Source organism: Schistocerca cancellata, chromosome 4, assembly GCF_023864275.1.
Source record: "Schistocerca cancellata isolate TAMUIC-IGC-003103 chromosome 4, iqSchCanc2.1, whole genome shotgun sequence".
Taxonomy (NCBI): domain Eukaryota; kingdom Metazoa; phylum Arthropoda; class Insecta; order Orthoptera; family Acrididae; genus Schistocerca; species Schistocerca cancellata.
In genome coordinates this window covers 215784041-215811571 of record NC_064629.1, presented here as the reverse complement: position 1 = coordinate 215811571, position 27531 = coordinate 215784041, and the positions used below count along the sequence as shown (strand labels likewise).

At 43.1% G+C, this 27531-nt stretch overlaps 1 protein-coding gene across 1 annotated transcript in view; it reads right to left on the bottom strand.

The window, feature by feature from the left end:
- LOC126183299 (Fanconi anemia group M protein) overlaps nucleotides 1–25314 on the bottom strand; it is a 237968-nt gene extending 212654 nt beyond the window's left edge. The window contains exon 1 of the mRNA XM_049925138.1: nucleotides 24867–25314. Within this exon, the coding sequence (XP_049781095.1) occupies nucleotides 24867–24940 (74 nt within the window). The 5' untranslated portion in view covers nucleotides 24941–25314. The remainder of the gene's footprint in view (nucleotides 1–24866) is intronic.
- Nucleotides 25315–27531: the final 2217 nt, after the last annotated feature.

The following is a 27531-nucleotide window of genomic DNA, read 5'->3' as shown; positions in this document are numbered from 1 at the left end:
AGGCATTAAAGTTATCACTTAGGTCATACAAAAGAAGGCCCTACTGAGGTCATGTGTGTGGTCCCTTTCAGGGAAACTGGTAAATTGTTCTACAAACCCACTGAGTTTGGCTTCATTCATGGTGGTGGTGGATATGTTGGGATGGGTGCATGACAGCAAGGTCTTCAGCACCCATGCGAAAAAGAGTTTGAGACAAGTGTCAGAAAATGACTCAAAACAGGAGTATAAAACAGCAAAGAAACTGAAAGGAACACACTGTCTAAAACAATGTGTGTACCCACACAAAAGCACAAAACGAAGTATCATACCAATTTTAAAACATCAACAAAACAGAAGAAAGTGACACAAGGAGTTAAAACAATCAGGTCAGATGGATGTGGCTGGCTGACCACAAAAGAAGAAGAAGACGAGCCAGCCACTCCACAACACAGTAAAACCTCGAGCCTAAAAGCTTAGGCCAGAGTCCAGACACATCACAAAATTTTAAAACTTTAGTCACACTAATCTCATCATCATCTGCCCTTGCATCATGGTATGAAGTGCACTCTGTTAAAACATGCCATAGAGTGATGTGTATGCCACAAGCATCACAAAACAGGGAATCTTCTCGCCATAGTAAAAAGTCATATGTAAGAGGGCAGTGCCCGATGCAAAGATGTGTAAGGGTCACTTCATCCCGCCTGAAAAACTGGCAGGAGGAACGCCACAGCTGGATAGCTGACTTCACCTACTGCAGCTTATTGTCCATCACTGCCAGCCATTCCTCACCCCACACCTGCACGAACTTCCTATGTAATGCAAAACTGACAGCCTGCAACGGAACAGGACAATTTGCCATACCTTGTTCTCCGTAGGCCTCCTTGGCAGCCCAATCAGGCTGTGCATTTTCCTGTATCCCTACAGGCCCTGGCACCCAGAAGAATGACACCTGCTTTAATTGCTGCTGGAGCAAGTATGGTTGGTCATATATCAGTTGGGCCAACTCCTTAGCTGTGTACAGATTCTGTAAAGAGTTTAAGGCACTGAGGGTAATGGAGTAGATGAGAAACCATTTGCCCTGAATATGACGCATCTGCTCCAGTGCCTTCAGGATCACGTGGAGCTCCGCTGAGAAAATGGTATACTCAACAGGAAGGAGAATCCTTGTGACATGGTCAGGGAACACTACAGAGCAGACAAGGGAATTCCTTTGTTTGGAGCCATCAGTGTACACTACTGTGAAACTGTGATGCATATTTAAAATGTTAAGAAGCAGAGACTGAAATGTAAAATCTCACATATGATCTTTCTTAAAATAGGTCAAGGCTAAAATAAGTCAGGTCCTCTGGAGGAGCCAAGGAGGAAATCTGCTCCAACCTCGATGTAGAACATGAAGATCAACCACATCCATCTCTAGATGGCAACCCTGTGCACGAACCCCATAGGGCCTCGTTACCCGTTGCCGGTTACGAAAAAGCCTTTCCATTGGAGGCCAAGCAACAATGTGGTATGCAGGAGTATATGGTGTGGACAGTGTTTTATATGCCTGGCGCACCGTAAATAACTGTCACTTGATGTAAAGTGGTGGTTCACCAGCATATGCAAAGAGGCTCGGTATGGGGCTTGTTCTGAACGCCCCAGTGGCCAACCGAATCCCTTCATGGCATAGCCCTGCATGGCCTATCATGGCAGGTTTCCTCTGACTTATGTACCTAAACCTATGCGGTGCTACAAATGCCAGCATTTTGGTCACACAATGCTGAGTCGTGGGGGTGAAGCGACCTGTGGGAAATGTGGAAAGGTAGCCGATAAAGCTGGGATTGACTGTCTATCTCCAGCAGTCTACGTTAACTGCTCTGTGAGCCGCCCAGTCTGGAGCCAAGACTGCCCTGTTTTTGCAGAGAAACAAAAAATTCAGGAACTGAAAGTCACTAAGAGGATTCCCTATGCAGAAGCAAAAAAGGAATATAAGGCAACAAAACCTCTCGTCTTTACCACTTTGTGCATTTCTGTGGTGCAGAAACCTGTTCCTAAGGTCGACGCTTTGATGCAGATGATGTCCAGTGAACAACCATCCACCACCAGCACCTGTACTTGCATGTGTACATGCCAAGACAAAGTGAGTAAGGATCAAGCAATCCAAATAGCTGGCACAGAAAAGACCAGTAACAGTTCCTTTGTGAGTGTCAAGAAGGCACACGACAAGCAGAGCGCCTCTCAGTGCCCCCTTTCCCCCTCATCCTCGAAGGAAGGGGGTACAGGGAAAGGTTCACGACATTTGGGTCAAAAGCTGTCGTGAGCGTCATCAGCGATCATTCTTTCACGTCTGACTGATGAGGAGGACATCATGGAATCAGATGCCTCAGATCCAGGCAGTCCCTCCACTCCAACTCGCTCTAAAAGTGCTTCACCTCCACTGTGCAAAGATAGGGGTAAATCAAAACCACACTGATGAAATGGCGCCCATACTACAGTGGAACTTGCAGGGGTTCAGGACGCATGTGGAGAAATTCCATCTCTTATCTCAGGATAGACCACTGTGTCTGTGTCTCCAGCAGACTAATTTCCATCACTCGTACACCCCTGAGCTACAAGGCTATGTACGCCTCAAAAAGGATGACCCGAGTGGAGAGAGAGCTGGAGGAAGTGTAGGTATTTTCGTCAGTACCAACTACCACTTCTCACCTCTCTCACTTACAACTACTTTACAAGCAGTTGCCAGATCAGTGCATGTGCATCATCCATTAACAATCTGTTCCCTTTACTTGCTCCCACATGATGAAGAGGACCTAACCGACCTTATTATACAGCTCCCATGCCCCTTTATCCTCTGTGGTGATTTTAATGCACACAATATACTTTGCGGCTCTGCAACTACCTGCCCAAGGGGTAGAGAAATTGAGAGGCTTCTCTTGTCATCATGTGCATACTTGCTAAATACAGGACAGAACATATATTTCTGCACAGCAGCTGCGTCGTTCTCTGCCATTGATCTCTCACTTTGTTCTCCAGCTCTTGCTCACACTGCTCAATGGGAAGTGGTCTATGGCTTGCACGGAAGTGATCACTTCCCGATCTGGATTCACCTGCCAAATGGAGTGGAGCCTGAAAGGAAATTGCTGCAATGGGTGCTCGGTAGAGCAGAATGGACACTTTATAGCCAGTTGGCCCAGTTTGAACATTGTGCCAATGTTGAGGCATGAGTGGTTCATATTACCAAAATGATCCACTGTGCTGCTGCAGCATCCATCCCATAGTCCACGGGAAAACAGAAGATGCAACCTGTCCCTCTGTGAAGTGACAAATGGTGCTCTGCAGTCAGGACTAGGTTTGCAGCTCTGCGTAGGTTCAAGTGTCGGCCAGCTGAAGAGAATCTTGCAGCCTTTCGGGTGGCAAGGGCAAGTGTCGCCAGATTATTCAAAAGAGCACGAAGTTGTGGCAACAGCTCCTGAACATCATTAATTGTTCCACCAAGAGTTCCATTGTATGGGAGACCATAAGGAGAATTTCTGGGAGAGGAGGAAGGTGTCCCATAACTGCTGTAATGGGAACAGCACTCTCCAAACCAGTCCACAAGACAGTGCCCAGACTATGGCAGCCTATTTTGCCACACTTACTGCAACAGTCAGTCAGGATCCAGGCTTCCAGCACCATAGAGCAGTTGCTGGGAGGTGTAGTTTGGACTTCCGGTCCACCTCTGATGAAGATTACAACTGCCTATTTTCCATGTGGGAGCTGGATTCTGGATTGTCTACAGCTCATAACACATCCCCTGGTCACAACAGAATCCATTACAGTATGCTCTGGCACCTCACAAGGTGAAACAAAGATACACTCCTCGTACTTTTGAATGCCATTTGGGCGTCAGGTCACTTTCCCGACTCGTGGTGTGAGACAATTTTAATTCGTCTTTTCAAGCCTGGGAAAGACCGTACATGCCCAAGTAGTTACCATAGTGTTGCCCTCACTAGCTGTATGGAAAAGATGTAGGAGTGGATGGTCAACCTCCTCCCTGTCTGGATCTTAGAGTCCTTAGTTGCTTTCAGTGTAGATTCAGGAGGTACCACTCCACCTTTGATAGCCTGGCCCTCATGGAGGCAACTATACAACAGGATTTCCTACACCAGCATCACCCTCTAGGTATATTTTTTGACATCAACAAGGTCTACGATACATGGAGGTGTCTTATCCTTGAGCAGCATCACAAATGGGGTTTTTGTGGCAGTCTTCCCATTTTTATCTGGTCCTTTCTCTCACCACATTATTTTCGATATCGACACAGCAAGGTTTCTGGGCCTTGTATTTGACTGTGAATGTACATGGTTGCCACATCTTAAGGATCTTAAGAAATGGCCCCTTAAGGCTGTATGTATTTTAAAATGTCTTAGTCATAATACATGGGGAGCAGTCAGGACTTGCCTGCTGCAGTTTTACGGGGAATTTGTGCGATCTTGACTAGATTAGGGGTGCACGATGTATGGGTCTGCAAGACCCTCTTATTTAAAGATGCTGGATGTTCAGCTATGTCAGTGTCCATAATATCACAGCATATGACCACACCCTTGCTGGAGTTGCAGGAGTTACGCAATTCAACAATTATGTCATACTTACCCAATTTTTCAGACTTCCTAAGGAGTTCCATCTGCTTTGCCCTGTTAGTCTTGACCAGAAGAGAACCATTCCTCAGCCGTTTTACAGGCTTCAGGCTTCCAGCAAACCCTTTCAAGCCTTCATGGATATAGAAGGGGGACACTTTTTCAAACGCCCTGTCCTTCCTCTTAATCACAAAAAACACATTTTGATTTATGGCTCCTTGAGCCTTGTTACTATAATTCAACTGATTCCGATTACCAGGAGGGCTAGCCTCCCTCATTCATTTTGAGGATTCTGTGTGGGTACTCCCAGGCGAGACAAGAAGAAGAAGATTGCATGGGTTTCATCTTGGTCCCATGAGCAGCCAGGAAAATATGCGTCCACTCAGACAGAGCCCTGTGTGCCTGAGTAAGCCTTATACAACTGAGGTGCGGCAGGCTCCCCAGAGGTTGCCCGCTGATGACTGTTCCACCTCAACAGCCATGCATCTACTCAGTGCGCAGCATACCTTGAGATTGAGGGTTTTATTATAGAGGTTTATTCATCCTCACAATCTGGGCAGTCAAGCCAAGATCCCCGTTCCCTGAGACACACAACATTCCATCGCAGCACTGCTCGGTGGTCACTGAAGCATGCCCAGAGATTATGGTGACAGAGGACTAGCAGCACTTACCAGCCCCAGTTCCAGAACCCCGGGGTCACCAAGCCCATACTCAGCAAATGAATGCTGAGGCTCTGAGGGCTCATTCATGCTGTTCTTTCCTGATGCTAAAATTTTCAAAAATGTTGGTGTACTGTTAAAAAGACATATTTTTTAAGCATTTCTATATGAAGTGCAGTTCGGGTAATATGACTGTTTTTATGTAAGTTCCAGTTTAGTGAACCATTCCTACCTGCAAAGAACTGAAGAATATGTGTGTGATATTTTCTGCGTAAAATTGTGCTGACTGGAGAGGGGGAGGAGGAGATATAGTTGTTAGCTGTAAAAGATGGCAGTGATGACAATGCTAAAGGAAACACGTAGCCACCATAAAACCCAATTAAGATGTTAAGTCCTCTTATACAGTATTTATTAGAAAAGTAGCCTTATATATGGCTACATTTCCTCAAAATTTCAGTGAAATAAGTGAAAACAGCATAACCCCAGAATAATGGAACAGTAATACAGGAAATGCAGTATATCTGACTACATAAAACAAGAGCACTGTTGTAATTTTGTTACACAAGCTGCTCACACATTCTATACCTACATTCAACACTATCTAATGGGCCAAAATACATATATAATTTGTTTTCTTTGGGGAACTGGATGCTATTTTATCATACCACAGTGAGGACATACTCTCATTATTCAGGGAGAACAAGCTCTAAATTTTTTACATCTCCTTACCTCCACATTCTTTATTACCGCCCACACAACCATATACCTCCTTTCTACTTAGCCTTCATCTAAATTAGTGGATCAAAAATTAATACCTTTGAAGTCATGATGTAGAAAACTTGTATCTGGTTGGGCTGCAGGTAGAGGGCTTTAAAGTCAGTTATTTAAATTTCCAAGCCTTATTGTTGCTGATGTAACTTCCGGACTGTATGGCCATGGTTGAAGAAACTTTTCGGTTCCTGATGTTTTTTTCAGAGATGTGCTGGACGTCTTCAAAGGTGCTCTTGGTGACTTTGAGTCTTGGCAACTGATGAATTGGACATCGGAGAGCAACATAAATATTGTGAGTAGTGAGTGTGGTCAAGTTTACACATGATTAGCAGAGATAATCTTTGTCAGACATAAAACTTAGCTATCAACTGTCACCTTTCAAGGGTAAAAACTTATATACTGATTCTACAGAACCACTGTCCTAATATCATTGAGTTTCATGGCTGCTTCTGTTCTGTTAAAATTATCGTTATGATTATACAGAGGGATTCAAAAGTAGCTCTACATACTTTGTGTGTGTAACGTAGTGGCTCACAATGTAATGCCCACCATGAATGACACTGCGCATGATAACTCTGAAGTAAAGCAATTTCAGACAGAACTTCATTTAACATTTTACTCTTATTTTGATGCATACATCACACACACAAAGTGTGTATACTTACATTTGAATCACCCTGTATATTTCAATGGCTTCCCTATATACCAGAGGATAATAGTTTTTCACTGTAGATAAAATTTTGGTTTCTGAAAACTCCACTCCACTGTGTTCTGACTGAAGAGCATGCTCTCTATAGTTGGCAAAGATTTATGTTCTTTCACCCTTGTATTCATGCTTCTCTTGGCTGTTCCAATGTAGACCTTTCTACAAGTATATGGAATCTTATGTATTCCACCTGCTGACAAAGGAGGGTGTTTGAGCTTTACAGATTGAAGTGTTTGACACATTTTCTTAGTTGGTCTAAAAACTGGCCTGATGTCATGTTTCTGTAAAATCTTGCTGACCAGGTCAGAGATACTTTTTTTGATAAAAGGGAGAGAGACTGTGTTGTTCCATGGCTAAGTTTTATCACTGTTTTTATCATTGACAGGTGACAATTGAAAGTTAAGTTTTGCCTCTGACTTTTCACAGTATTTACATCACTCTCCAACACCCAATTCATCAGTCGGCATGATGCAACGTCACCATTAGTACTTCCGAAGAAATACAGTGCAGGTCGGGGCGAAACGTCAGGAACTGAAAAGTTTCTACGGCCACAGCCACACAGGCTGGAAAATCATCAGCAACTAAAAAATCTGGTCATGAAGGCCTTCATTGTTGATCCAAGGTTTATAATGAATAGGAACCACATACTGAGACTGAATACACTGAGCACCCAACAACTGTATCCGACTTGCTGAAGAGTGGTCTGTTATTTCCTTGTCATTGTTTCATATACACTGTAGACATCCTTCCACAGAACTTTTTAACATTTTGGGAGTATGTTATGCCAACAGTCTCAGGTAAGTTCACTTGCTTGTCAATGTAGTACTGGATCACAGTAGAACAAAAATTCATGCCTAAACTACAACAATCACATAGTGACCGCAGTAAAATTTAGGACCAGTGTTACGTCCAAAGTGACAACTATGACTATCAAGAATCTTTTGTTGTTAACTGGACCAAAAGGAAGGGTGCTGCTTGTTATGTTTCCTATCACACATAATCACAAAGCCCATCTGCATGAGAAAACACAGCAGATAGATGCTAGGTGCATTCCATTTGGTAATCTCATCTGAGGGCACATATCAGGGGTCAACACAACTTGTACACAAAAAAGAATGGGATACATGGGATAAACAGGGAATTACCAAATGGTGACTGCACAGAAGCCCAAGAGTTGGGACTGAAGAGGGAAGATCCCCATTTCGACAAGGAGACTATCTACAGGACTAGTCCTAAAGATGCCAGAGACCAATCAAACTCCACAATAATGGACTGTTTACCAGTTTCACATTTAAAGTTTTTGTCGGGCTGTAAACCTGGTAACCATAGTCCAGTTGGGACGAGACCAGCACCTGGTAAATATGGAGAAGAGTAGATGATCCACATCCTAAGAGGTGTGGACATGGAAGCACAGAGAGTTAAGTTTCCACGTGTAGCTAGTCTTTTGCTGGTGAATATGGAGAAGACAAGCAAGCTTTTTATTACAAACGAGGGCCAAAAAAAAGGAACCTTGCAACAACACACAAGTGCTGGGTATCCAAGTAGAATTGTGGGTCAGGATTGACCATGGCACAACAGAAATGTGTGACCCATGTTTTTACACAATAGAAATGGAAACCATGGAAGGTGTCCAAGTGGAAACCCTTTTGATGGTGCTTTGTAGCTGGTGCTCAGCTGAGACTACTGAGTGGAATCTGTACCAAGTGCAAAAGTCATTGACATACAGCGCAGGTGTGACCAGCAGCCCGACAGAAATCACTAACCCACTTATGGCGATGAGGCAGTGTATGACACTCAGTAAAGAGTCTTGTGGGACACAATTCTCTTGGACCAGTAGAGAGCTGAGTGAAGCACCAACTCTGCCCCAGAACAACCAGTGGGATAAAATCAGAAGGTGGGGGGGGGGTGGGGGGGGGGGGGACAGCATCTTCAGCCAATAGTTTCTGCAGTAGAAAAGTGACAGAATACAAAGAGGATGTTGATGGTGTTGCAGAGTGGGTTGCAAGGTGTTAAACAAGAACCATCATGTTGATACAAAGACCCTCCTAAAGGACATGACATGAACCAGTTGTTGACCATTGGTGGCCGGTGGAAGAGTACAGAGCTTTGCCCACACCTGGTATGAAGAGGCATATATTCCAAGGGAGTAAGATATAGTACAAAGGGGAATCCACTCACTACCACATCTGTGTTACTCAATGTACAGACCCTCCAGACAACCTCATAGGGCCAGCACAGTTCCAACAATGCATGATAACCTCACTGCATTGAGGAATGGTCATTAGTGTAGGGTTTTTCCTTTACTGGGGGTAGAAGAGCAGGAAATATGGTGTTGTAGTTCTGGCAAGTGACTGTAATATCCATTAAGCTTCCACTGAATGATCACCTTACAGATGCCAAAAACAGGCGTGAAGGGACCAGGTGGTCTGGTCACACCCCAGAATCACTGCCCATCACTGATGAAGATGGAACCATACCAATGAGCATTTGTTCAGAATCTGGGGTGTATGGGGATCTGGTTCCTCCAGAGTAGCCTTGTCCAGATTCTTCAACTTCTCCTCTTCCTTTGCGACCTTTGCGGCAGACATCCTGTCAAGAGCCCATCTTTGATGTGGGTGGGGATGGATGAAGAGCCGGTGGCCGTGGCACCCACAGACCATGGTTTCTTCAGTCATTGACTGGTACCAGGCCTCTGATCAGTAGGTTTCCAGGGAAAGGTGTCCTGCAAGGGAGCCTCATCACTGGTAGATGCCGGAGGGAGAAGCTGCTCCTCGGCTGGGTGAAGGAACTGGTTCCCGAAGACAATGCCATGCGAAACAAAAGAGAAGAGGATAGTGGGAGAACCAGTTTCAAAAATATGGAGGTAGTGGGAGTGATGGTTGTGACTTTTGCATAATTGGTCATCATGTCAACAGGCTGTAGGCATTCACGTTTTTTCCATGCCCACTATACAACACTTGACCAACAGATTTATATTCTTGTATTTTCTTTTCTTCCTTAATGACAGAACAATCTGGTGGTTTATGTGGTGTTTCATCCAAGTAATACACAAAGGTGGTTGTTCACAAGGACTACCTTCATGGAGTGATCGTCTGCAGTTACCACATTTTGGTTCCACAGTGGGATGACATATGACACAGACTTAAGCATCATCAGAAGGCCTTGTGGATGGTAGGACAAGTACGTTTTCCAGAAGGAAATTCCCTTCACAGCCTATGATAAAGGCACCTGTATCTATTCTATTAAGATCGGGATCTTTTCAGATATTTCGAACAAAATGAACACTTCACTGCTCAAAATTAGCGTTGAGCTCCTCGTTTGTTTGGAGCATAAGTTCTCTGTGAAAGATGATGTGTTGAATTATATTCTGTGCATTTTTCCCAATTTACCTACAATATGTTCCACAAAACATACTGGCTTTGTCATAGTAGGAGTACCTGCATCAGTTAAAGAGCATACTTAATATTGGATAAACAGTTGCCCCTTCCCATAGAGTAGCCAGGGTAGCGAAAGTTGTAGGATTATAACTGCTTACATTGAAATTTATATTCCTGTCTAATGAGATGGCCACATCAGAATGGTCATTGTATTGGTTTAATCTGAAACGTCTGCCCTGATGCCACCCACTCCAATGAAGGACTCTCCCCATATCACTACCCAGCTGCAGCAATGGTCATCTCGCATGATGACCATTGTTAGGAGTCCTGATGCCCCAAAAAGACAGTCATCTAATCCTTAGCACACGTGGAGAGCTAGCAGCTCAGGCATCAGCAGCACAATCCTCGTGTTGTCTGGGTGCTCAACCAAAAGGTACATAACGACCGAACTATGTAGGGCTGGCTACTGTGCTGGCTTTGAAGTGCAAATAAGAGCCTATGCACGTATTGTGCACAGATGAACCTTAACACTGCATAGTGTAGGCATTATTAAAGGTAAATTTAAGGTGGACGGGAGGGGGTGGGGGGAGGGGAGGAAAGTAAAGGAAAGGGACTAATGATGCCAGCTGCCTTCGGACTTTATGCGGAATCGACAGCGATGAATGAAAATGTGTGCCAGACCAGGATTTGAACCCAGCATCTCCTGTTTACTAGGCATCTGCATTAAGCAGTACACCGCCTGGACACTGTGTTTACTGAAATTGTGGGGACTACCTCGGCAAGACTCTTGGCCAACCAACATTCCCACCTAACACCACCTGTCCGCATGTCCGAAAGGACAGACACCACATGTTCATATAACTGTTAAAGGTGTTCTTCCCCAGTCACACTATACTACGAAAAATTTGGAAAGGAAGATCAAACCTAGAGAGAAAGGCAGAACCTAGGGTATAGCCAAGTTAATATAAAAGGCTGTCACCATAAGTAAGAGAGTAAGATGAGGAAAAATAGTCACAGATGAGAGATTGCAGTACAGAAAAGGAAAGGAAAGGAAAAAGGAGCTGCAAAAGCTTGGGACTCTGTGCTCACCACCCATGTACTCGCAAAAGAGTCATGAACCCTGTGAGGGGGCAAGTAGTGTGTAACAATAACTCCCACATTTATAGTCACTCGTCACTTGACTGCAGGGCTGCAGTGTAACTACAGGTGGTTGTGAGTATTATTAAATTTATGGAAGAGTTATGATAGCCATCAGTCTTCTTTCATCAAACTGGTTTCAGATCCACTGCTCATACTGGGGGCTTCCAGTATGAGCATGCCACTGATGGATGGCATATCTGAAACCAGCTCTGTGAAATAAAATCACCTTTAATTACTGACTGGCTACTACTGCTACTGAATTACCTATTTCACAAACAGTTTTCGAAATCTACCTATTTACTATGGATAAAATAATAACTGAATTTATTGCTTGTGATCATCTGCCCATAAGTATATAACCCAGACGTTACGCTCATACTGAGTACTCATTCAGCGCAGTAGATGAATAAAAGTTGGTATACGAGGGTCTACTGCTTCAGAGTTGTAATTTTTATTTTCCATTGGTTTATTTCTTGTCAAAAGCCACCTGCTTCCCTCTACATCGAATCCATTTTCTTGGGTGTAGACTCCATTTCATGTGGTTTTCTCAATAGCTTTTGTTGTATCATGGACTGAATTCTTCACCACTTTTGCCTCTTCTTATGTGGAACTGCCAAGTGTTTTCTATTGAGAATTAACCAATACTCTGCACACACCTTGCTTCAATCTCATTGGTTCCAGTTTCATGAGTGTTACAGGCAATACCCATTTCTTTCCACCACTGTAAAATGAATAGCCCTAGACCTACTGAGATATCAGCTGTCTTCCCATTACCCAGGTGTACACCTTATTCAGGAATTGTTTCTTTATGTCTGATTTTTTCTTTGTATTTCTCTGCAGAACACTATTTTTTGGTATTGTGTTGTCAGAACAATTGATGACTAAAATGTATGATTATCTGAAAGATCAATGAATACGTTAACACTCATTTATTTTTAACTCCTCATGCCCCTGATTTTTATCCTTCCAAGTATAATGACTCAAGGTTTCAGAATTTCTTTCAAGCATGTGGACACTGTTTCTAATTCTGTCTAACACAACTTTCCTTTTCCATGCAGGACTGGCAAACACTGTGTATTCAATGTGGTTAATTTTTTGTTCACAAGTATTTTACTGACCCAGAAAATTATTCAGATTAAAGTGAAGAAACATAATGCTTTTTCAGTACTGTTCTATAAATTTCATCATAAAATTCAAAATACAGATTGAGAAAACTGTACAATTGTTTTCTTATAAAAATTACTGTAATCAATCAATTTCTACCCAAACAGAACTAATATTCCAGAACATAATCTGTTTTTTAGTTCAATACCTAAGAATTTTGTCATATTAAACTCGCCTGAGCAGACTTTGAGTTTTTGCAGTGTATGCTGTTGTAACCCTTTCCCAAAACCACAAATATCACTGTAAGGTCCAATTGAAACTTTAAGGCTGTGTGGAGTGGCCGCGCAGTTGCGTGGTCCCTCCCGCTGGAGGTTCAAGTTCTTCCGTGTGTGTGTGTGTGTGTGTGTGTGTGTGTGTGTGTGTGTGTGTGTGTGTGAGCAACTAAAAAGGACAACACTATAAAAGGCACATGAACAGGCAAGGGATTAAAAGAAAACAGCATAATCAAATGTCCTTAGACAGGTTTGTCAAGTGGATAAAACGAAGAACGTGAGCAGCTTCTCCTGGGTCATCCGCTAAAATTTCATCCAGAGTACATGGCAGGCCAAGATCAATGCGCAGTGTATTAAAATTCGGACAGGACATTAAAATGTGGTGTACCGTCAGCAATTGCCCACATGGGCAGAACAGCGCTGGCACAGCCGTCAGCAGATGGCGGTGGCTGAACCGGCAGTGTCCAATCTGTAATCGGGCCAAAACGACCTCCTCCTGCCGAGAAGGGCATGAAGAGGTCGTCCAAGACGTGGGGAGAGGTTTCAAGGCCCCAAGCTCGTTTTCAGTAAGTGTAGACCAATCGGCATGCCACAGCGATAAAATGCGCTGACAAATGACTCTGCTAAAATCAGATGAAGGCACACAACAAGAAGCTGTCAGAGGCTGGAGGACCGCAGCCTTGGCCGCGGCATCGGCAGCTTTGTTCGCAGGGATACCGACATGGCCAGGAACCCACATAAAGGTAACCGGAGAACCGTCATCCGCCAACTGCTGAAGAGAGCATTGGATCCGATGCACGAAAGGGTGAACAGGATGCGGATCACTGAAACTCTGGAAGGCGCTCAGGGAATCAGAGCAGATGACATAAGCAGAATGTCAGTGGTGGCGGATGTAAAGAACAGCCTGATAGAGGGAAAATAGCTCAGCTGTGAAGACCGAACAATGTCCATGGGGCCGGTATTTGAAACTGTGTGCCCCGACAATAAAAGAACACTCGACACCGTCATTGGTCTTAGAGCCATCTGTATAAATGAAGATTGTATTAATGAGCTTCAAACAAAGTTCAACAAACTGCGAGCGGTATACCGAAGCTGGGGTAACCTCCTTTGGGAGCGAGCTGAGGTCAAGGTGAACACGAAGCTGAGCCTGGAGCCAAGGTGGCGTTTGGCCCTCGCCCACTCTAAAGGCTGCAAGGAGCGAAAAATCAATGTGCTGAAGAAGGCGATGAAAATGAACTCCAGGGGGTAGCAGGGCAGATAGATGCAACCCGTATTGACGGTCGAGAGAGTGATCAAAAAAGGAATGATAAGACGGATGGTCGGGCAATGATAATAGCTGACAGGCATACCGACAAAGCAGTATATCGCGCCGGTAGGTTAGTGGCAATTCACCGGCTTCAACATGAAGACTCTCGACGGGAATAGTATAGAATGCTCCGATCGCAAGACGTAACCCCCTATGTTGTATAGAGTTGAGGCGGCGTAAGATGGACAGCCGTGAAGAGGAGTATGCAAAGCTCCCATAATCCAGCTTTGAGCGGACGATCGACTGCTAAAGGCGAAGTAGGATGGATCAATCCGTTCCCCATGATGTACCGCTGAGAACACGGAGGACATTTAGGGAACAGGTACAACGGACAGCCAAACATGACACATGTGGAGACCAGCTAAGTTTCCTGTCAAATGTAACACACAAAAATTTTGTTGTCTCCACGAATGGGAGAGCAACAGGACCGAGAGGTAAGGACGGTGGGAGAAACTCTTTGTAGCGCCAGAAGTTAATACAGACCGTCTTATCGGCAGAAAAACAGAAGCCATTGGCGACATTCCAGGAGTAAAGATGGTCAAGACAACGCTGAAGACAGCACTCCAGGAAACATGTACGCTGCGCGCTGCAGTAGATGGTAAAATCGTCCACGAAAAGGGAGCCTGATACATCAGCTGGGAGGCAATCCATTATTGGATTGATCGCTATGGCGAAGAGAGCGACGCTCAAAACTGAGCCCTGTGGCACCCCATTCCCCTGGCGAAAGGCATCGGACAGGACAGAACCCACACGTACCCTGAACTGTCGATCAATTAAAAATGTACAAAGAAAAAGAGGGAGGCGACCGCGAAGGTTCCATGTATGAATGGTGCGGAGAATGCCTGCCCTCGAACAGGTGTCGTAAGCCTTCTCCAAATCAAAGAACACAGCCACTGTCTGGTGCTTTTGCAAGAAGTTATTCATAATGAAGGTCTACAAGGTAACCAGATGGTCAACAGCAGAGCGGCGCCTACGAAATCCACATTGTACATTGGTAAGTAGGCGTCGAGATTCGAGCAGCCAAACCAAACGAGAGTTAACCATTCATACCATCACCTTACAGACACAGCTGGTAAGGGAAATGGGTCAATAACTGGAAGGCAAGTGCTTGTCCTTCCCCGGCTTAGGAATTGGGACAACAATAGATTCGCGCCAGCATGTGGGAACATGACCCTCAATCCAGATGCAATTATAAGTACAAAGAAGAAAACCTTTACCCACAGGAGAAAGGTTCTTCAGCATCTGAATATGAATAGAATCAGGCCCCGGAGCGGAGGACGTGACCGGGCAAGTGCACTTTCGAGTTCCCACATGGGGAATGGAGCATTATAACTTTCACGATTCTAGGAGTGGAAGTTAGGTGGCCTTGCCTCCTCTGCCTGTTTTCGGGGGAGGAAGCAGGGTGGTAATGATCGGAGCTTGAAACCTCTTTGAAAAATCGGCCGAAGGCATTGGAGACATCCTCAGGAGCCACAAGGACGTCCTTCGCAGACCGCCAAGCCAGAAACTGGTGAGTGGACCTTAGTGCCAGATGGCCGGCGCAGGCTACCCAAGACAACAGAAGGAGGAGTAAAACTGTCGAAGGAGCTTGTGAAAGCAGCCCAGCTGGCTTTCTTTAATAACACGACGACACTGCGCACGTAATCGTTTAAAGTTAATACAATTCGCCATTGTAGGGTGGCGTTTAAAGGTGCGTAAAGCATGTCGACGAGCACGTAAAGCGTCTCTACATGCTGCCGTCCACCAGGGGACCGGTACGTGACGTGGAGAAGAAGTAGTATGAGGGATGGAATATTCAGCAGCAGTGAGAATGAATTCCATGAAGTGTGCGACCTGACTATCGCAGCTTGCAAAGTTTTGATCCTAAAATGTCACCCTGGAAGAGAAGAGCTCCCAGTCTGCTTTGGAGATGTTCCAACTAGTTGGCATGGAGATGGGGTATGATGCAGGATATGGATAACACAAGGGAAGTGGTCGCTAGAATACGTATCAGAAAGAGCGTAACACTCAAACCGGCGTGCAAGTTGGGTAGTACATATAGAGAGGTCTAAATGGGAATAGGTGTGAGTTGTGTTCGAAAGAAAAGTAGGGGCGCCAGTATTGAGGCAGACAAGATTGAGGTGGTTGAAAAGGTCTGCTAACAGGGAGCCTCTCGGGCAGGATGCTGGAGAGCCCCAAAGGGGACGGTGGGCACTGAAGTCTCCAGTCAACAAAAATGGTGCAGGTTGCTGAGCAATAATTTGCATCATGTCTGCCCTAATAACGGCAGACGATGATGGAGTGTAAATGGTACAAATGGAAAATGTGGGAATGGGGAGAGTAATTCGGACGGCAACTGCCTGCAGATCGGTGTGCAATGTGATGGGATCATAGTAGATATCATCCCGAACCAGCAACATAATCCCTCCATGAGCTGGAATACCTGCCACAGGGGGTAGGTCAAAACGCACAGAGGCATAGTGTGCCAAGTCAATTCGATCGCATGGGCGTAGCTTCATTTCCTGGAGAGCAACTATGAGCGGGCAGTGCAAGCGTAGCAGCAACTGTAAGTCCTCTTGCTTGGAGCGAATGCCGTGAATATTCCATGGAAGAAAAAGAAAAAGGAGAAGCAAGAAGGGATCACCTCGAAGGCCGCTGAGGGCCTGGCTTCGAGCGAGCACTGCTGCCGCTATCAAGAGGCGGAGAGTCATCGTCCATTTTTTCAATAAGTTCGTCGGCCACCATGTTAAGATGGCCGGGAGGGGGAGCTTCCTCCGCCAGTGAGTGGCCAGATGTTCGGCCACCAGCGGTGCGTGCGGCCAGGCGAAACAGATGACAGCCTGGGGCGGCAATCGCTGGGTGGCGCAGGAGAAGAAATGCGCCGTGGCGGAGAAGGAGAACTTTGCTTCCTATGAGCCTTCTTGGAAGGTCGTTTAGTCGAAGTACTGGTCTAGGGCTGGGAGTTCGGGGTACGTAGGAAGTCTTCACGGGACGGTTCCTTCTTGAAGGCCCGTGCATCTGACTTCTGGGTCTTAGTCTTGGCAAAAGCTGATGAAGGTGTTGTGTCTTAGGGGTGACGGGAGGAAGAGGAGACGTTGACCGAGCAATCTTAGCACTGGCCGAACGGATGACCGTAGCGCTAAAGGTCAGATTGCATGTCTGTGTCGACACCTCCCTGGTAGGCAGAGGAGAGGCGAGGACAGTACTGTATTTCCCTGCTGGGAGCAGCATGGGGCTCCTACTAGCAAATAGCTTGTGAGAAGCTGAGGTGGACACTTTCTCTCTGACCCTAATTTCCTGTATACAGCGTTCATCCTTGTAGATGGGACAGTTGCGGGAGGACACTGCATGGTCACGCTGACAGTTCACGAAACGAAGAGACGGAGGTGGACAGTCACCCTCATGGGCGTCCCTGCCACAAGTGACGCATTTAGCCGCATTAGAACAAGACTGGCGAGTGTGATTAAAGTGCTGACACAGGTAGCAGCGCGTAGGTGTCGGGACATATGGGCGAACAGAAATAACCTCATAGCCCGCTTTGATGCGCGACAGCAGCTGAACACTATCGAAGGTCAAGAAAAGTGTCCGGGTCGGTACGAGGTCATTGTCGACCTTTTTCATGACCCTACGGACAGCCGTCACGCCCTGCTCAGCGAGGAAAGACTGAATCTCCTCATCAGTCAATCCGTCAAGTGATCTAGTAGATACCACACCACGCAACGAATTCAAAGTGCGGTGAGCCTCCACCCAGACAGGGAACGTGTACAGGAGTGTGGGCCGAAGGAGTTTTTGTGCCTGAAAGGCGATCTCAGTTTCCAACAACAAGGTACTGTTATGCATCCTGGTACAAGACTTGACAGGTCCGGCTATGGCATCTACGCCGTTCTGAATAACGAAAGGGTTGACAGATGAAAAATCGTTTTCATCCTCAGATCTAGAAACTACGAGGAACTTTGGGGCAGGCGGTAGCACTTTTGTCACTCGTGGCTGGGCAAGTTTCCGTGTGTGTGTGTGTGTGTGTGTGTGTGTGTGTGTGTGTGTGTGTGTGTGTGTGTGTCATCCGTAGCATAAGTTAGTTTAAGTAGTGTGTAAGTCTATGGACTGATGATCTCAACAGTTTGATCCCTTAGGAATTCAAACACATCTGACCATTTTTTTGACACATTCAGTATTTTCACACCAACATTCTTTGAAAGCAAATGTGAATAGTGTTTCTTTCTTTAAAATAGGTTGCTGTTCCTTTAGTTATTGTTCAACTGCATTATACAACTCCTTTGGTATCTTTAAGATATAAGACAGAAAATACATAATGTTGCAATTTCCATACTGCTCCCTACTTTGAAGAGAGGGACCTTTTTTTTTACCCATGTACCTGGAATCCAATTCTTATTTCAAATGTTGAGAAAACATTAAATAGGTAGTTCAAACTTAGGACTCCAGCTTTCATAACTGTTCTTTCAGTCTACAATGGGTCAATAATACAGTAGAATACAGTAGTTGGTGGGTTCACCAACGGTACATCCATCCTGCTAGACATTTCAGAAATTGAATTTGAAGGTTCCATCTCTTTTCTCCAAATATCCTGCTAACTTCCTAAGTAACACTTATAAAATTGAGATACAGTAAATTACCCCGAAGTGCTAACAATGATTTACTCCAGTACCCATTCACCTCATAAGTACAATACCTATATTGATGTTTGCATCTTTGTTGCGACCAAGGCAGTGAAGCCCAGGAGCCCTTCTTTGTGACAAATGAATGTCCACTGTTTCTAAATAGTGGACGTTGAGCTATGGAAAGGGTCTAACATAATAAAGGACTGTCTGTGGTAGCCAGTCACCTGCCTAGAAAGCCCATGTACACCAAAGCTACAATTAGCTAGAGAGGATGAAGCTCTTTAATGTATTTGGCATTTTCCATCACTCAGAGGATTGGTTAACTTACCATTTGCTACAAGCAAAACTAACATTACCTCCTTCGCATCTACTTGTGTGGAGATTGGATACATACAGACGACTTCAAGACCTCATTTAGTGGTCACCATTCTCATGGCGGCAAACAAACAGTATGATGAAGTGAAGACAGATGAGCAAACATTTTCAGTTGTCTGCAGAAACAACCAGCCAAGCATAGGTTACAAGGTAACATAAAGGCACCGGCCACAGAACAGAAGTGAGGAAGAATGAGTTCACAGGTAGCTGGAGAGGCCCAGGTTTCTGTTTGTTTTGATATGACCGGACATTTAGCCAAAATGTACATGTGAATTACGTCTCTTTGGCACACACCACTACAATGACAATGAAGAGACTGGGAACAATAAATATATCATGCTCAATAAATTATTGACTCCTGGAAGTTAGTAATCAACCTGACTTTCAAGCAAGTAGCTAGGTGGCACTGACAAAATAACAGAAACCTATAAAATAACAGCAACATAGTAGGAGTCAGTTTAAATCAGATATCACTCCTATTTCAGTAGACCAGGAGTTCTCAAATTTTGCTTTCGATGTAACACTTTGATAATCCTGATACGTTGATTGAATATATTGTTTATTTTGCAGGTTACCAAATTTTTTTTTAATGTGAGAAACTTGTTTTATTCAATGATAACTTCAATTTTAAATCATAATTAATAACATAGAAATCATAATAAAAGTTTCAACAAATAATCAGTATTGTGAAAATGTTGGAATAAACACCATGTTATTAGTAGATTTTCACAGGGTAGTATTTCACTTCCTGCAGAACACCAGTGTTCTGGGGGACACCAGTGTTCTGGGGGACACAGTTCGGAAAACCCTGTGCTAGATGACATGCCATGAAATACTAAGAACTGTGACCTTTCTGAAAGGAAATCACAAATCTAGTTGCACAGTAAAGACAATACTCCACAAGTATACTCTTTCATTAGAAATAATTTGTGTTCAAAAGCCTTCTGGAAATATGGTATCAACTTCAGATCCCTTGTCGATAGTACTCATTATTTCATGCGAATAAAGAGCCAGGCGTATTTCACAATCTCGAATGATATTTTCTGAACTCGTGCTGGTTATATGTCAATATATTGTTTCCTTACATGTATTTTTATAATGTTCAGCCACAGTAAATGTTCCAAAGTACTACTGCAAATCAATGTCAGTGATATGGGTCTTCAGTTCAGCAGATTACTTTTTTCTTTTTTTTTTCTTGGGTATTGGTCTGACCTGTGCAACTACACATGACTTTGGATGGTAAAGACCAGGAAAGTGTCACAGCTACAAAGCTGGTGGGAAGAGATGTTGCTCAAGTTGGGAAGTTCATGTACTGAAACTTTCACACAAGCCCAATTCAGTCTTTTTGGCCCAAATATTATTCAAAAGTCTGAACCACAAATGATATCAAAATAATGCATACATGTTAAATCATGGAATAGTAGCTATTCTATGGTAAAACCAATTGTCATAAGTTAGAATAGCTATTTCAATCAACTTCATTGCAGTTCACAAATACTACAAATGTCTACCAAAAAGTTATATACATGAACAGTATCTTCCCTTTACACATACACATGAGTCTGTCAAATAAATGCAAATCATTAGTTACAATACACTTAAATTCAGCATCCCCCTCTTAACATGATTAAAAAAAACCAATGATATATATGAACCCTGTCAGAATCATACAAGAATGTGTTGTCAGCTTACTTCAAGAATTTTAACTTGCATGCCTGGATGAACACACATTAATGACAATTGACAGCCATCCAAAATACATTTATTGAATGCAAATATCTTGGCATCAGCTGTGTTAAGTATAGATGTATTACCTATTAGTGATGTGTGAAAATCTGTGCCGGTCTGGGACTTGAACATGCATTTTCCACTTACCTTAACCACTACTCCTATTCATGCACGCCTCCTGAACTGAATCACACTACCACATGTCACAGTACCTACACCCATATACCATAATCCCTTACACAAAGTGGTTAAGGGAACTATGGTATAGGGACATAGAAAGTGTGACATATGGCTGTAGGGGACTATGGTACAGGAATGTAGAAAGTCTGACATATGGATGTTTGGGTTGCTCTGGGAAGTGTGCATGGATAGCCAAAGTGGTTAAGGTGACCACTAATGATAAGTGCGAAATCTGGGTTCGAGTCCTAGTCTGGCACAAATTTTCACACGTCACTAATTGGTGGTATATCTATACCTAACACAGCTGATGCCAACATATTCACATTCAGGAAATTTATTTCAAATTTATTTCAGGTTGGAAGAGGAAAATAAATTTAAAATAGAGTTAAAATACTTCAACTACGGGAATATTTCTCACTCAACAGAATAAGTGAAGATTAGTGGTAGATAGGCATTAAAGTTTATTAACTGTACATGGAAGCTCAGTTCACACCCTGGCAATCTTCTTTGGAGTACACACACAGGTATGTATGTTTGGTGCTCTGAAAAACCCCAAGTCTAACAAGGGGAGGCCATGACACTGGGATCACAGATTTACTTCAGACTTTGTACGCCTTTAGCAGGCCATTAAAACAACATAATGCCCAAGTAGTAAGGTGCACTTCTCTGGCAATTCCAAGAAAATCACAAAAGAAGTTACATAATAAACACATAAAACTTCTTTTGCAATTTTCTTGGAATTGCCAGAGAAGTGCACCTTACTACTTGCACATTGTGTTGTTTTAATGGCTGGCTAAAGGTGTACAAAGTTTGAAGTAAATCTGTGATTCCAACGTCGTGGCCTCCAGTTGTAAGTCTTGTTTGTGTCCCTCAGCCATTTGATATCTCCACAATGGAGAAGATACTTGTGTTTAGTTATTCAACTGATTCTATTGCATCCAAGTTTTCTCAGTATATTACTGAGAAACACATTTTATTTTACTCCAAAATGTTTCCACTTTAAATGAATATTCTGTCTCATACTGATACTAATTTCTTACGTATTTTGCAGAATATATTTATGCAAAGATAGCTTGTGTCCTGTTTTGTATTTGTTTACATAAGGATGGTTTGGATGTTTATTTGGCGTAAATCACATTATAGCACCCACCCACTGAGTTTTTTTGGAGCTAATGTGTGAAATATATACACAATGCATGCCAAAATAATCTCTTTTCTATTATGCATCACAGTTCCTTAATTTAAACTGAAATTTTTGTTATATGTAAAGAAAAGAGTGTTTAATATAGAGCATATACTGGCAATTCTGTTCAGATTTATAAATGGCTGAAATGATTACAAAACAAATCTAGACCTTGTGCTAAGCAACAGATTGGTTTCTGATCAATACAAAGGTTCCATATTCGCACTTGATGATGATGACTGTGATGATGAGGTTGGTTTCAGAGAAATCAATAGCAAGGCTCACCAGCACCACTGCAGAATATGAACTAAATTCTGATCAGTAATAAAGTCTTTCCTTCTTAGCAATCTTCTTGAGACAATAGAACATGGACACATACTGGATGCTGAAAATCTGACTGGTAATGACAACACAAAGAGCAGTTGCTTATGTACATATTAAAATAGAGAAAGAAAGCCTACATGCACGTTCATGCCCCTTGCTCACACTTAAACGAATGATGTAGTCATGATATGACATACTAAATAAATGAGAATTAATTGAAGAAAGTGCTAAAAGTTATTCACTGGTACATGTGGCTGGCTGACCACTTACAGCAAGATAGGATGAGTCAGCCTCTGTGAGACCAAGTAAATCTTTGGTAACAGTTCCATATACAGATGTTAAAAGTGCTTAAATAAAAACCTGCGTCTCAGTTTACCAATATATGTTAACAGAGAAATGGACATGCAGTCACATTTGTAAAACTTATTCAGATAATTGTGGATGGCTTGATCACTGACTAAAAAAGGATGGACTAAGATTTCTAGGAAACAGCATATTTAAATAACCTCTGCTACAATTTGCAAACAGTGAACAAATTATAATCAAGAAAAATTCCTGCCTGCCTTGTCAGAATATAAAATGCAAATGAGATATTTCGTACTGACACTGGTGTGTCACAAGCTATGCACACTGGCAGAGTCTCCTGCTGGATAACATGCCTGTGTGTCAAAGGGCATGTCAAAGCAACTTCTTTTGATCTGTGAGACAGGAAAAATATTTGTCATGGCAAAACTGTAGGCTTCACTGGGTGTAGGTGGTTATCTTGTATCTCCATTCACAAATTCTCCCTCTGACACACAACTCTTTCCCTCTACAATGACATAACAACACTCAAGGGGACAGCACTGACCATGCAGCACTGCCTGAATAAGGCATGAAGTCCATATTTCGACCACTTGCAAAAGTAAGGAACCTTCTGGCCTGTGTAAAAGATAACCCCAGTCTTTGTACATCTGGGGTCTATTACGTTCCATGTAAATGTGTAAAATCTTACAATGGACAAACACAGTGCTGTGTCTTCCTATGTTGGACTGAACATACATGCAACATAAAACTAGAGCAGGAAAATAAACCTGCACTGGCCAACAAGAGCTTAATAGAAAATAACATGTTCGAGTTTGAACAGATACCTGCCCTCTGCTCAGCTAATGGTTTCTGGGGCAGCATTATTAAGGTTGCAATAAGATACAATTGTAGATTAATCGTGTTAATAGAGGTAAGGATTCTGTCCTCGGCATAGCTTGACAACCAGCCTTTGAAGTAGCAGTCTGTATTGCGTACAGTACCGCTTGATGTGAGTTGCCAACTATGTACACAATTGGCTGGACTACTGTTAAACTATTGTAGAGCAGCCATTGTAAGACTTAAATGCCCGCTGTTGAAACCTACGTAAGAAGAGAGACTGTGATACAATGACATTTTGTGCTCACACTGCACTCTTCTGCAACACGAAACCCACATATATTTAACTGTTTGTTTTATAATACTTTTTTAAGCCAAAACATAATATCACAATATAATGCTTTTTGAGACGGAACTAGCTCTTAAAAGAGGAGCCGGGTTTGACTCCCAGTACTGTCAGTACTGTTTGTTGAGGGGACTGGAGTGGGGTATACTCAGCCTCACAATGACAACTCAGGAATTACTTGACCGAGTAGTAATGGTTTCAAGTTATGAAAATGGACAATGGCCAGCTGGCACCATGCTTCTCCATACAGCATCCAATAACACCACTGGCCGAGGATGACATGGTGGCTGGTTGGTCCCGATGGGTCCGGCAGAAGATGCGAATGGACTTTACATTTATAATTTCTCCATCACCTGAATTTTGCAAGCAACAGTGAATACATGAAATAATGACTCAATACTTTTTGCGGAACAACACATTATTAATCACTGCGAAAACAACTCAGTATGTCAAAATCCCTTTTTGGAGACCGAATCGTTTATGGCTAATGATGTTTAGAATTACAAGGTAAGAAAAAATTATGATTGCAACTTAGCCTTAAATGTTTTACTTGAAAACAGTGATCCACTAAATTTAATGACTTTATTTAGGTGTCTAGTCTCTGTTGCAGAGTGACAGACTTCATTCACTTTCCCAATACTTTTTAACTGCAATACAGCCACAGAGGAAGAAGTTAGAAGTAAAAATAAAATCTAAAATAGTTTATAAATAATAAAAAGTCAGAAATACATGTTGGGTTGGATATGAAAAGTTGTGTATAGAAGGAAACTGAAGTAGAGGAAAATGAAAATGGTTAACAACATAAAAATTGTGTATGTAACATGATATTGCCTAAGGTGTTTCAAAATGTTTCAGTTTTGCAAAAACTTAACATTACAATTCATTGGGATGCTTCAAAGACTAACTCGAGTTTATCATCCCCCAATAGCAATGCATCATGAGGTTAGCACGGTTTTTATACACTAAACAACAAAGGAAAATGAAACAGTTTTCCTTGTGAAGTTATTGTATTGCTCAAACTAGGATGTAATATTGATAAAAAGAAACAGACAAAGGCACACACAGCTTTAAATTTGGTTTCGTAAGTCTAATTAGACTGCTTACCCGCCCGCAATCCCATCGAGGGCTTCCAGTAATAAATCATGATCTTCATCCAGCAAACTTATGTCATCTGACATATTGTATCGAACTGTCCTTCCACAATGAACACGTTCTTACACTGATTTATTGTTACAATACGGCGTCTCTTCCGTTTCCATTTCTCTCGAAGTGTCAACTGCTTACCCATCACAATGATATGATAAAGCACAACGATTCACAACTAGCTCTTCTTTAACAATATTTTGAAACAACATGCTCACATTGTTCCTGAGATGTAAACATCAGTCTAGTAACACTGAAATAAGAACACAACACAATACCCTACAAACAAGTGCACCTACGAATGATCACACTGCGCGCCATACCCCCACATGCCGCTGTCAAAACAACACATTTTCAAAGATTATCAGATTTGTCGCCCTCGACTAAAGTTCTTCATGTCATACGAACAACAGTTCGCTGGTTTACAGCGAACGGATAGATGTCTCTGTAATTTGTCCTTGGTATTGTCACAGGGTACCTAGCAGCCTACTTGCACAAGCAGCCCGACAATATTGTACAGCTGTCAAACAGAAAATGACTATAACGACATAAAGATAATAATCGCTTGTGCCGCTGGTTGTAACATGTGATGATCCATAAGATACTGCAGCTGTCAAACAGAAAATGACGATAATGGCAGAAAGATAACAATCTCCAGTGCCATTGGTTGTAACATTTGAAGTACACAATTTGACCAAAAGTATCCGGACACCTGGCTGAAAATGAGTTTCAAGCTCGTGGCGCCCACCATTGGTAATGCTGGAATTCAATATGGTTTTGGCCCACCCTTAGCCATGATGACAGCTTCCACTCTCGCAAGCATATGTTCAATCAGTTGCTGGAAGGTTTCTTGGGGAATAGCAGCCCATTCTTCACGGAGTGCTGCACTGAGGAGAGGTATCGATGTCGGTCGGTGAGGCCTGGCACGAAGTCGCCGTTACAAAACATCCCAAAGCTGTTCTATAGGATTTACCTCAGGACTCTTTGCAGGCCAGTCCATTACAGGGATGTTATTGTCATGTAACCACTCCGCCACAGGCCATGAATTATGAACAGGTCCTCGATTGTGTTGAAAGATGCAATCGCCATCACTGAATTGCTCTTCAACAGTGTTCCAAGAATCTGCTTAAAACATCAATGTAGGCCTGTGCTGTGATAGAGCCACGCAAAACAACAAGGTGTGCAAGCCCCCTCTATGGAAAACACGACCACGCCCACCTTCGAATTTTACTGTTGGCACTACACACGCTGGCAGATGACGTTCACTGGGCATTTGCCATACCCACACCTTGCCATCGGAACACCACATTGTGTATCGTGATTCGTCACTCCACACAACGTTTTTAAATTGTTCAATTGTCCAAAGTTTAAGTCTCCTTACACCAGGCGAGGCGTCGTTTGGTATTTACCAGCGTGATGTGTGGCTTATGAGCAGCCGCTCGACCATAAAATCCCAGTTTTCTCACCTCTCGCCTAAATGTCATAGTAGTTGCAGTGTATCCTGATCCAGTTTGGAATTCCTGTGTGATGGTCTGGACAGATGTCTGCCTATTACACAATACGACCCTGTTCAACTGTTGGCGGTCTCTGTCAGTCAACAGACAAGGTCGGCCTGTACGCTTTTGTGCTGTACGTATCCCTTCACGTTTCCACTTCACTATCACACCAGAAACAGTGGACTTAAGGATGTTTAGGAGTGTGGAAATCTCGCGTAAAGACGTATAACACAAGTGACACCCAATCACCTGACCAAGTTCGAAGTCCGTGAGTTCCACAAAGAGCCCCATTCTGCTCTCTCACGATGTTTAATAACTACTGAGAACGCTGATATGGAATATCTGGTAGAAGGTGCCAGCGCAATGCACCTAATATGCAAATTGTATGTTTTTGGTGTTGTCCGGATATTTTTGATCACATACTGTTCTAACTATCTTTGTGTACAGTTGGAAATAAACCTACGACCTGTGTTGATTTTACACTTCTTTGTAAATAGCCATGTACATCTGACAAGGAAGAACAGGAATGTTTTTGCCCCTCGTTTCACTCGCAGAAATTTAACGTGTCCTCTTATGTTCCTATCTAACCAAGGGATCGGATATGTCCACATACTCGGAAATAAACAGCGGAATATTTGCTACCTGGAAGAACATGAAATTCGTTGCTGCTCGTTTCACCCATAGAAATTTTAGCAATCCTCTTAAGTTCTTGCGTAATTATACATTAGAAATCTCTACATGTTCGGAAATAAACAGTCAGGGATTTATTTTACCCTTCGTTTTGTAATCATCTAATCAGACGAAAATATAAATAACATTAGATATTGTAGGACAGACTTGCATTCATAAGAAAGTCGCTGGAAGTGTTAAAAACGCTAATATATACCGGAGAAAAATTGTGTCACGAAATTTTAACCCTGGATAGCTGATGCCAGTAGGAACCAAAATTACTAATGTTGTGTAGGTCGGCAACACACCATTTTTAAACTGCGGAAACTTGGCGCCACACACTCCGATTGATCGTGGGATTGCCCTGTTGCCGTTCGTAGCTTGATGGGCAGCGCTATGGGTGTCAGTTCACACATACGAACGTCCCTCGCCCCATCATTGCCCCAACGTGATACGCACAC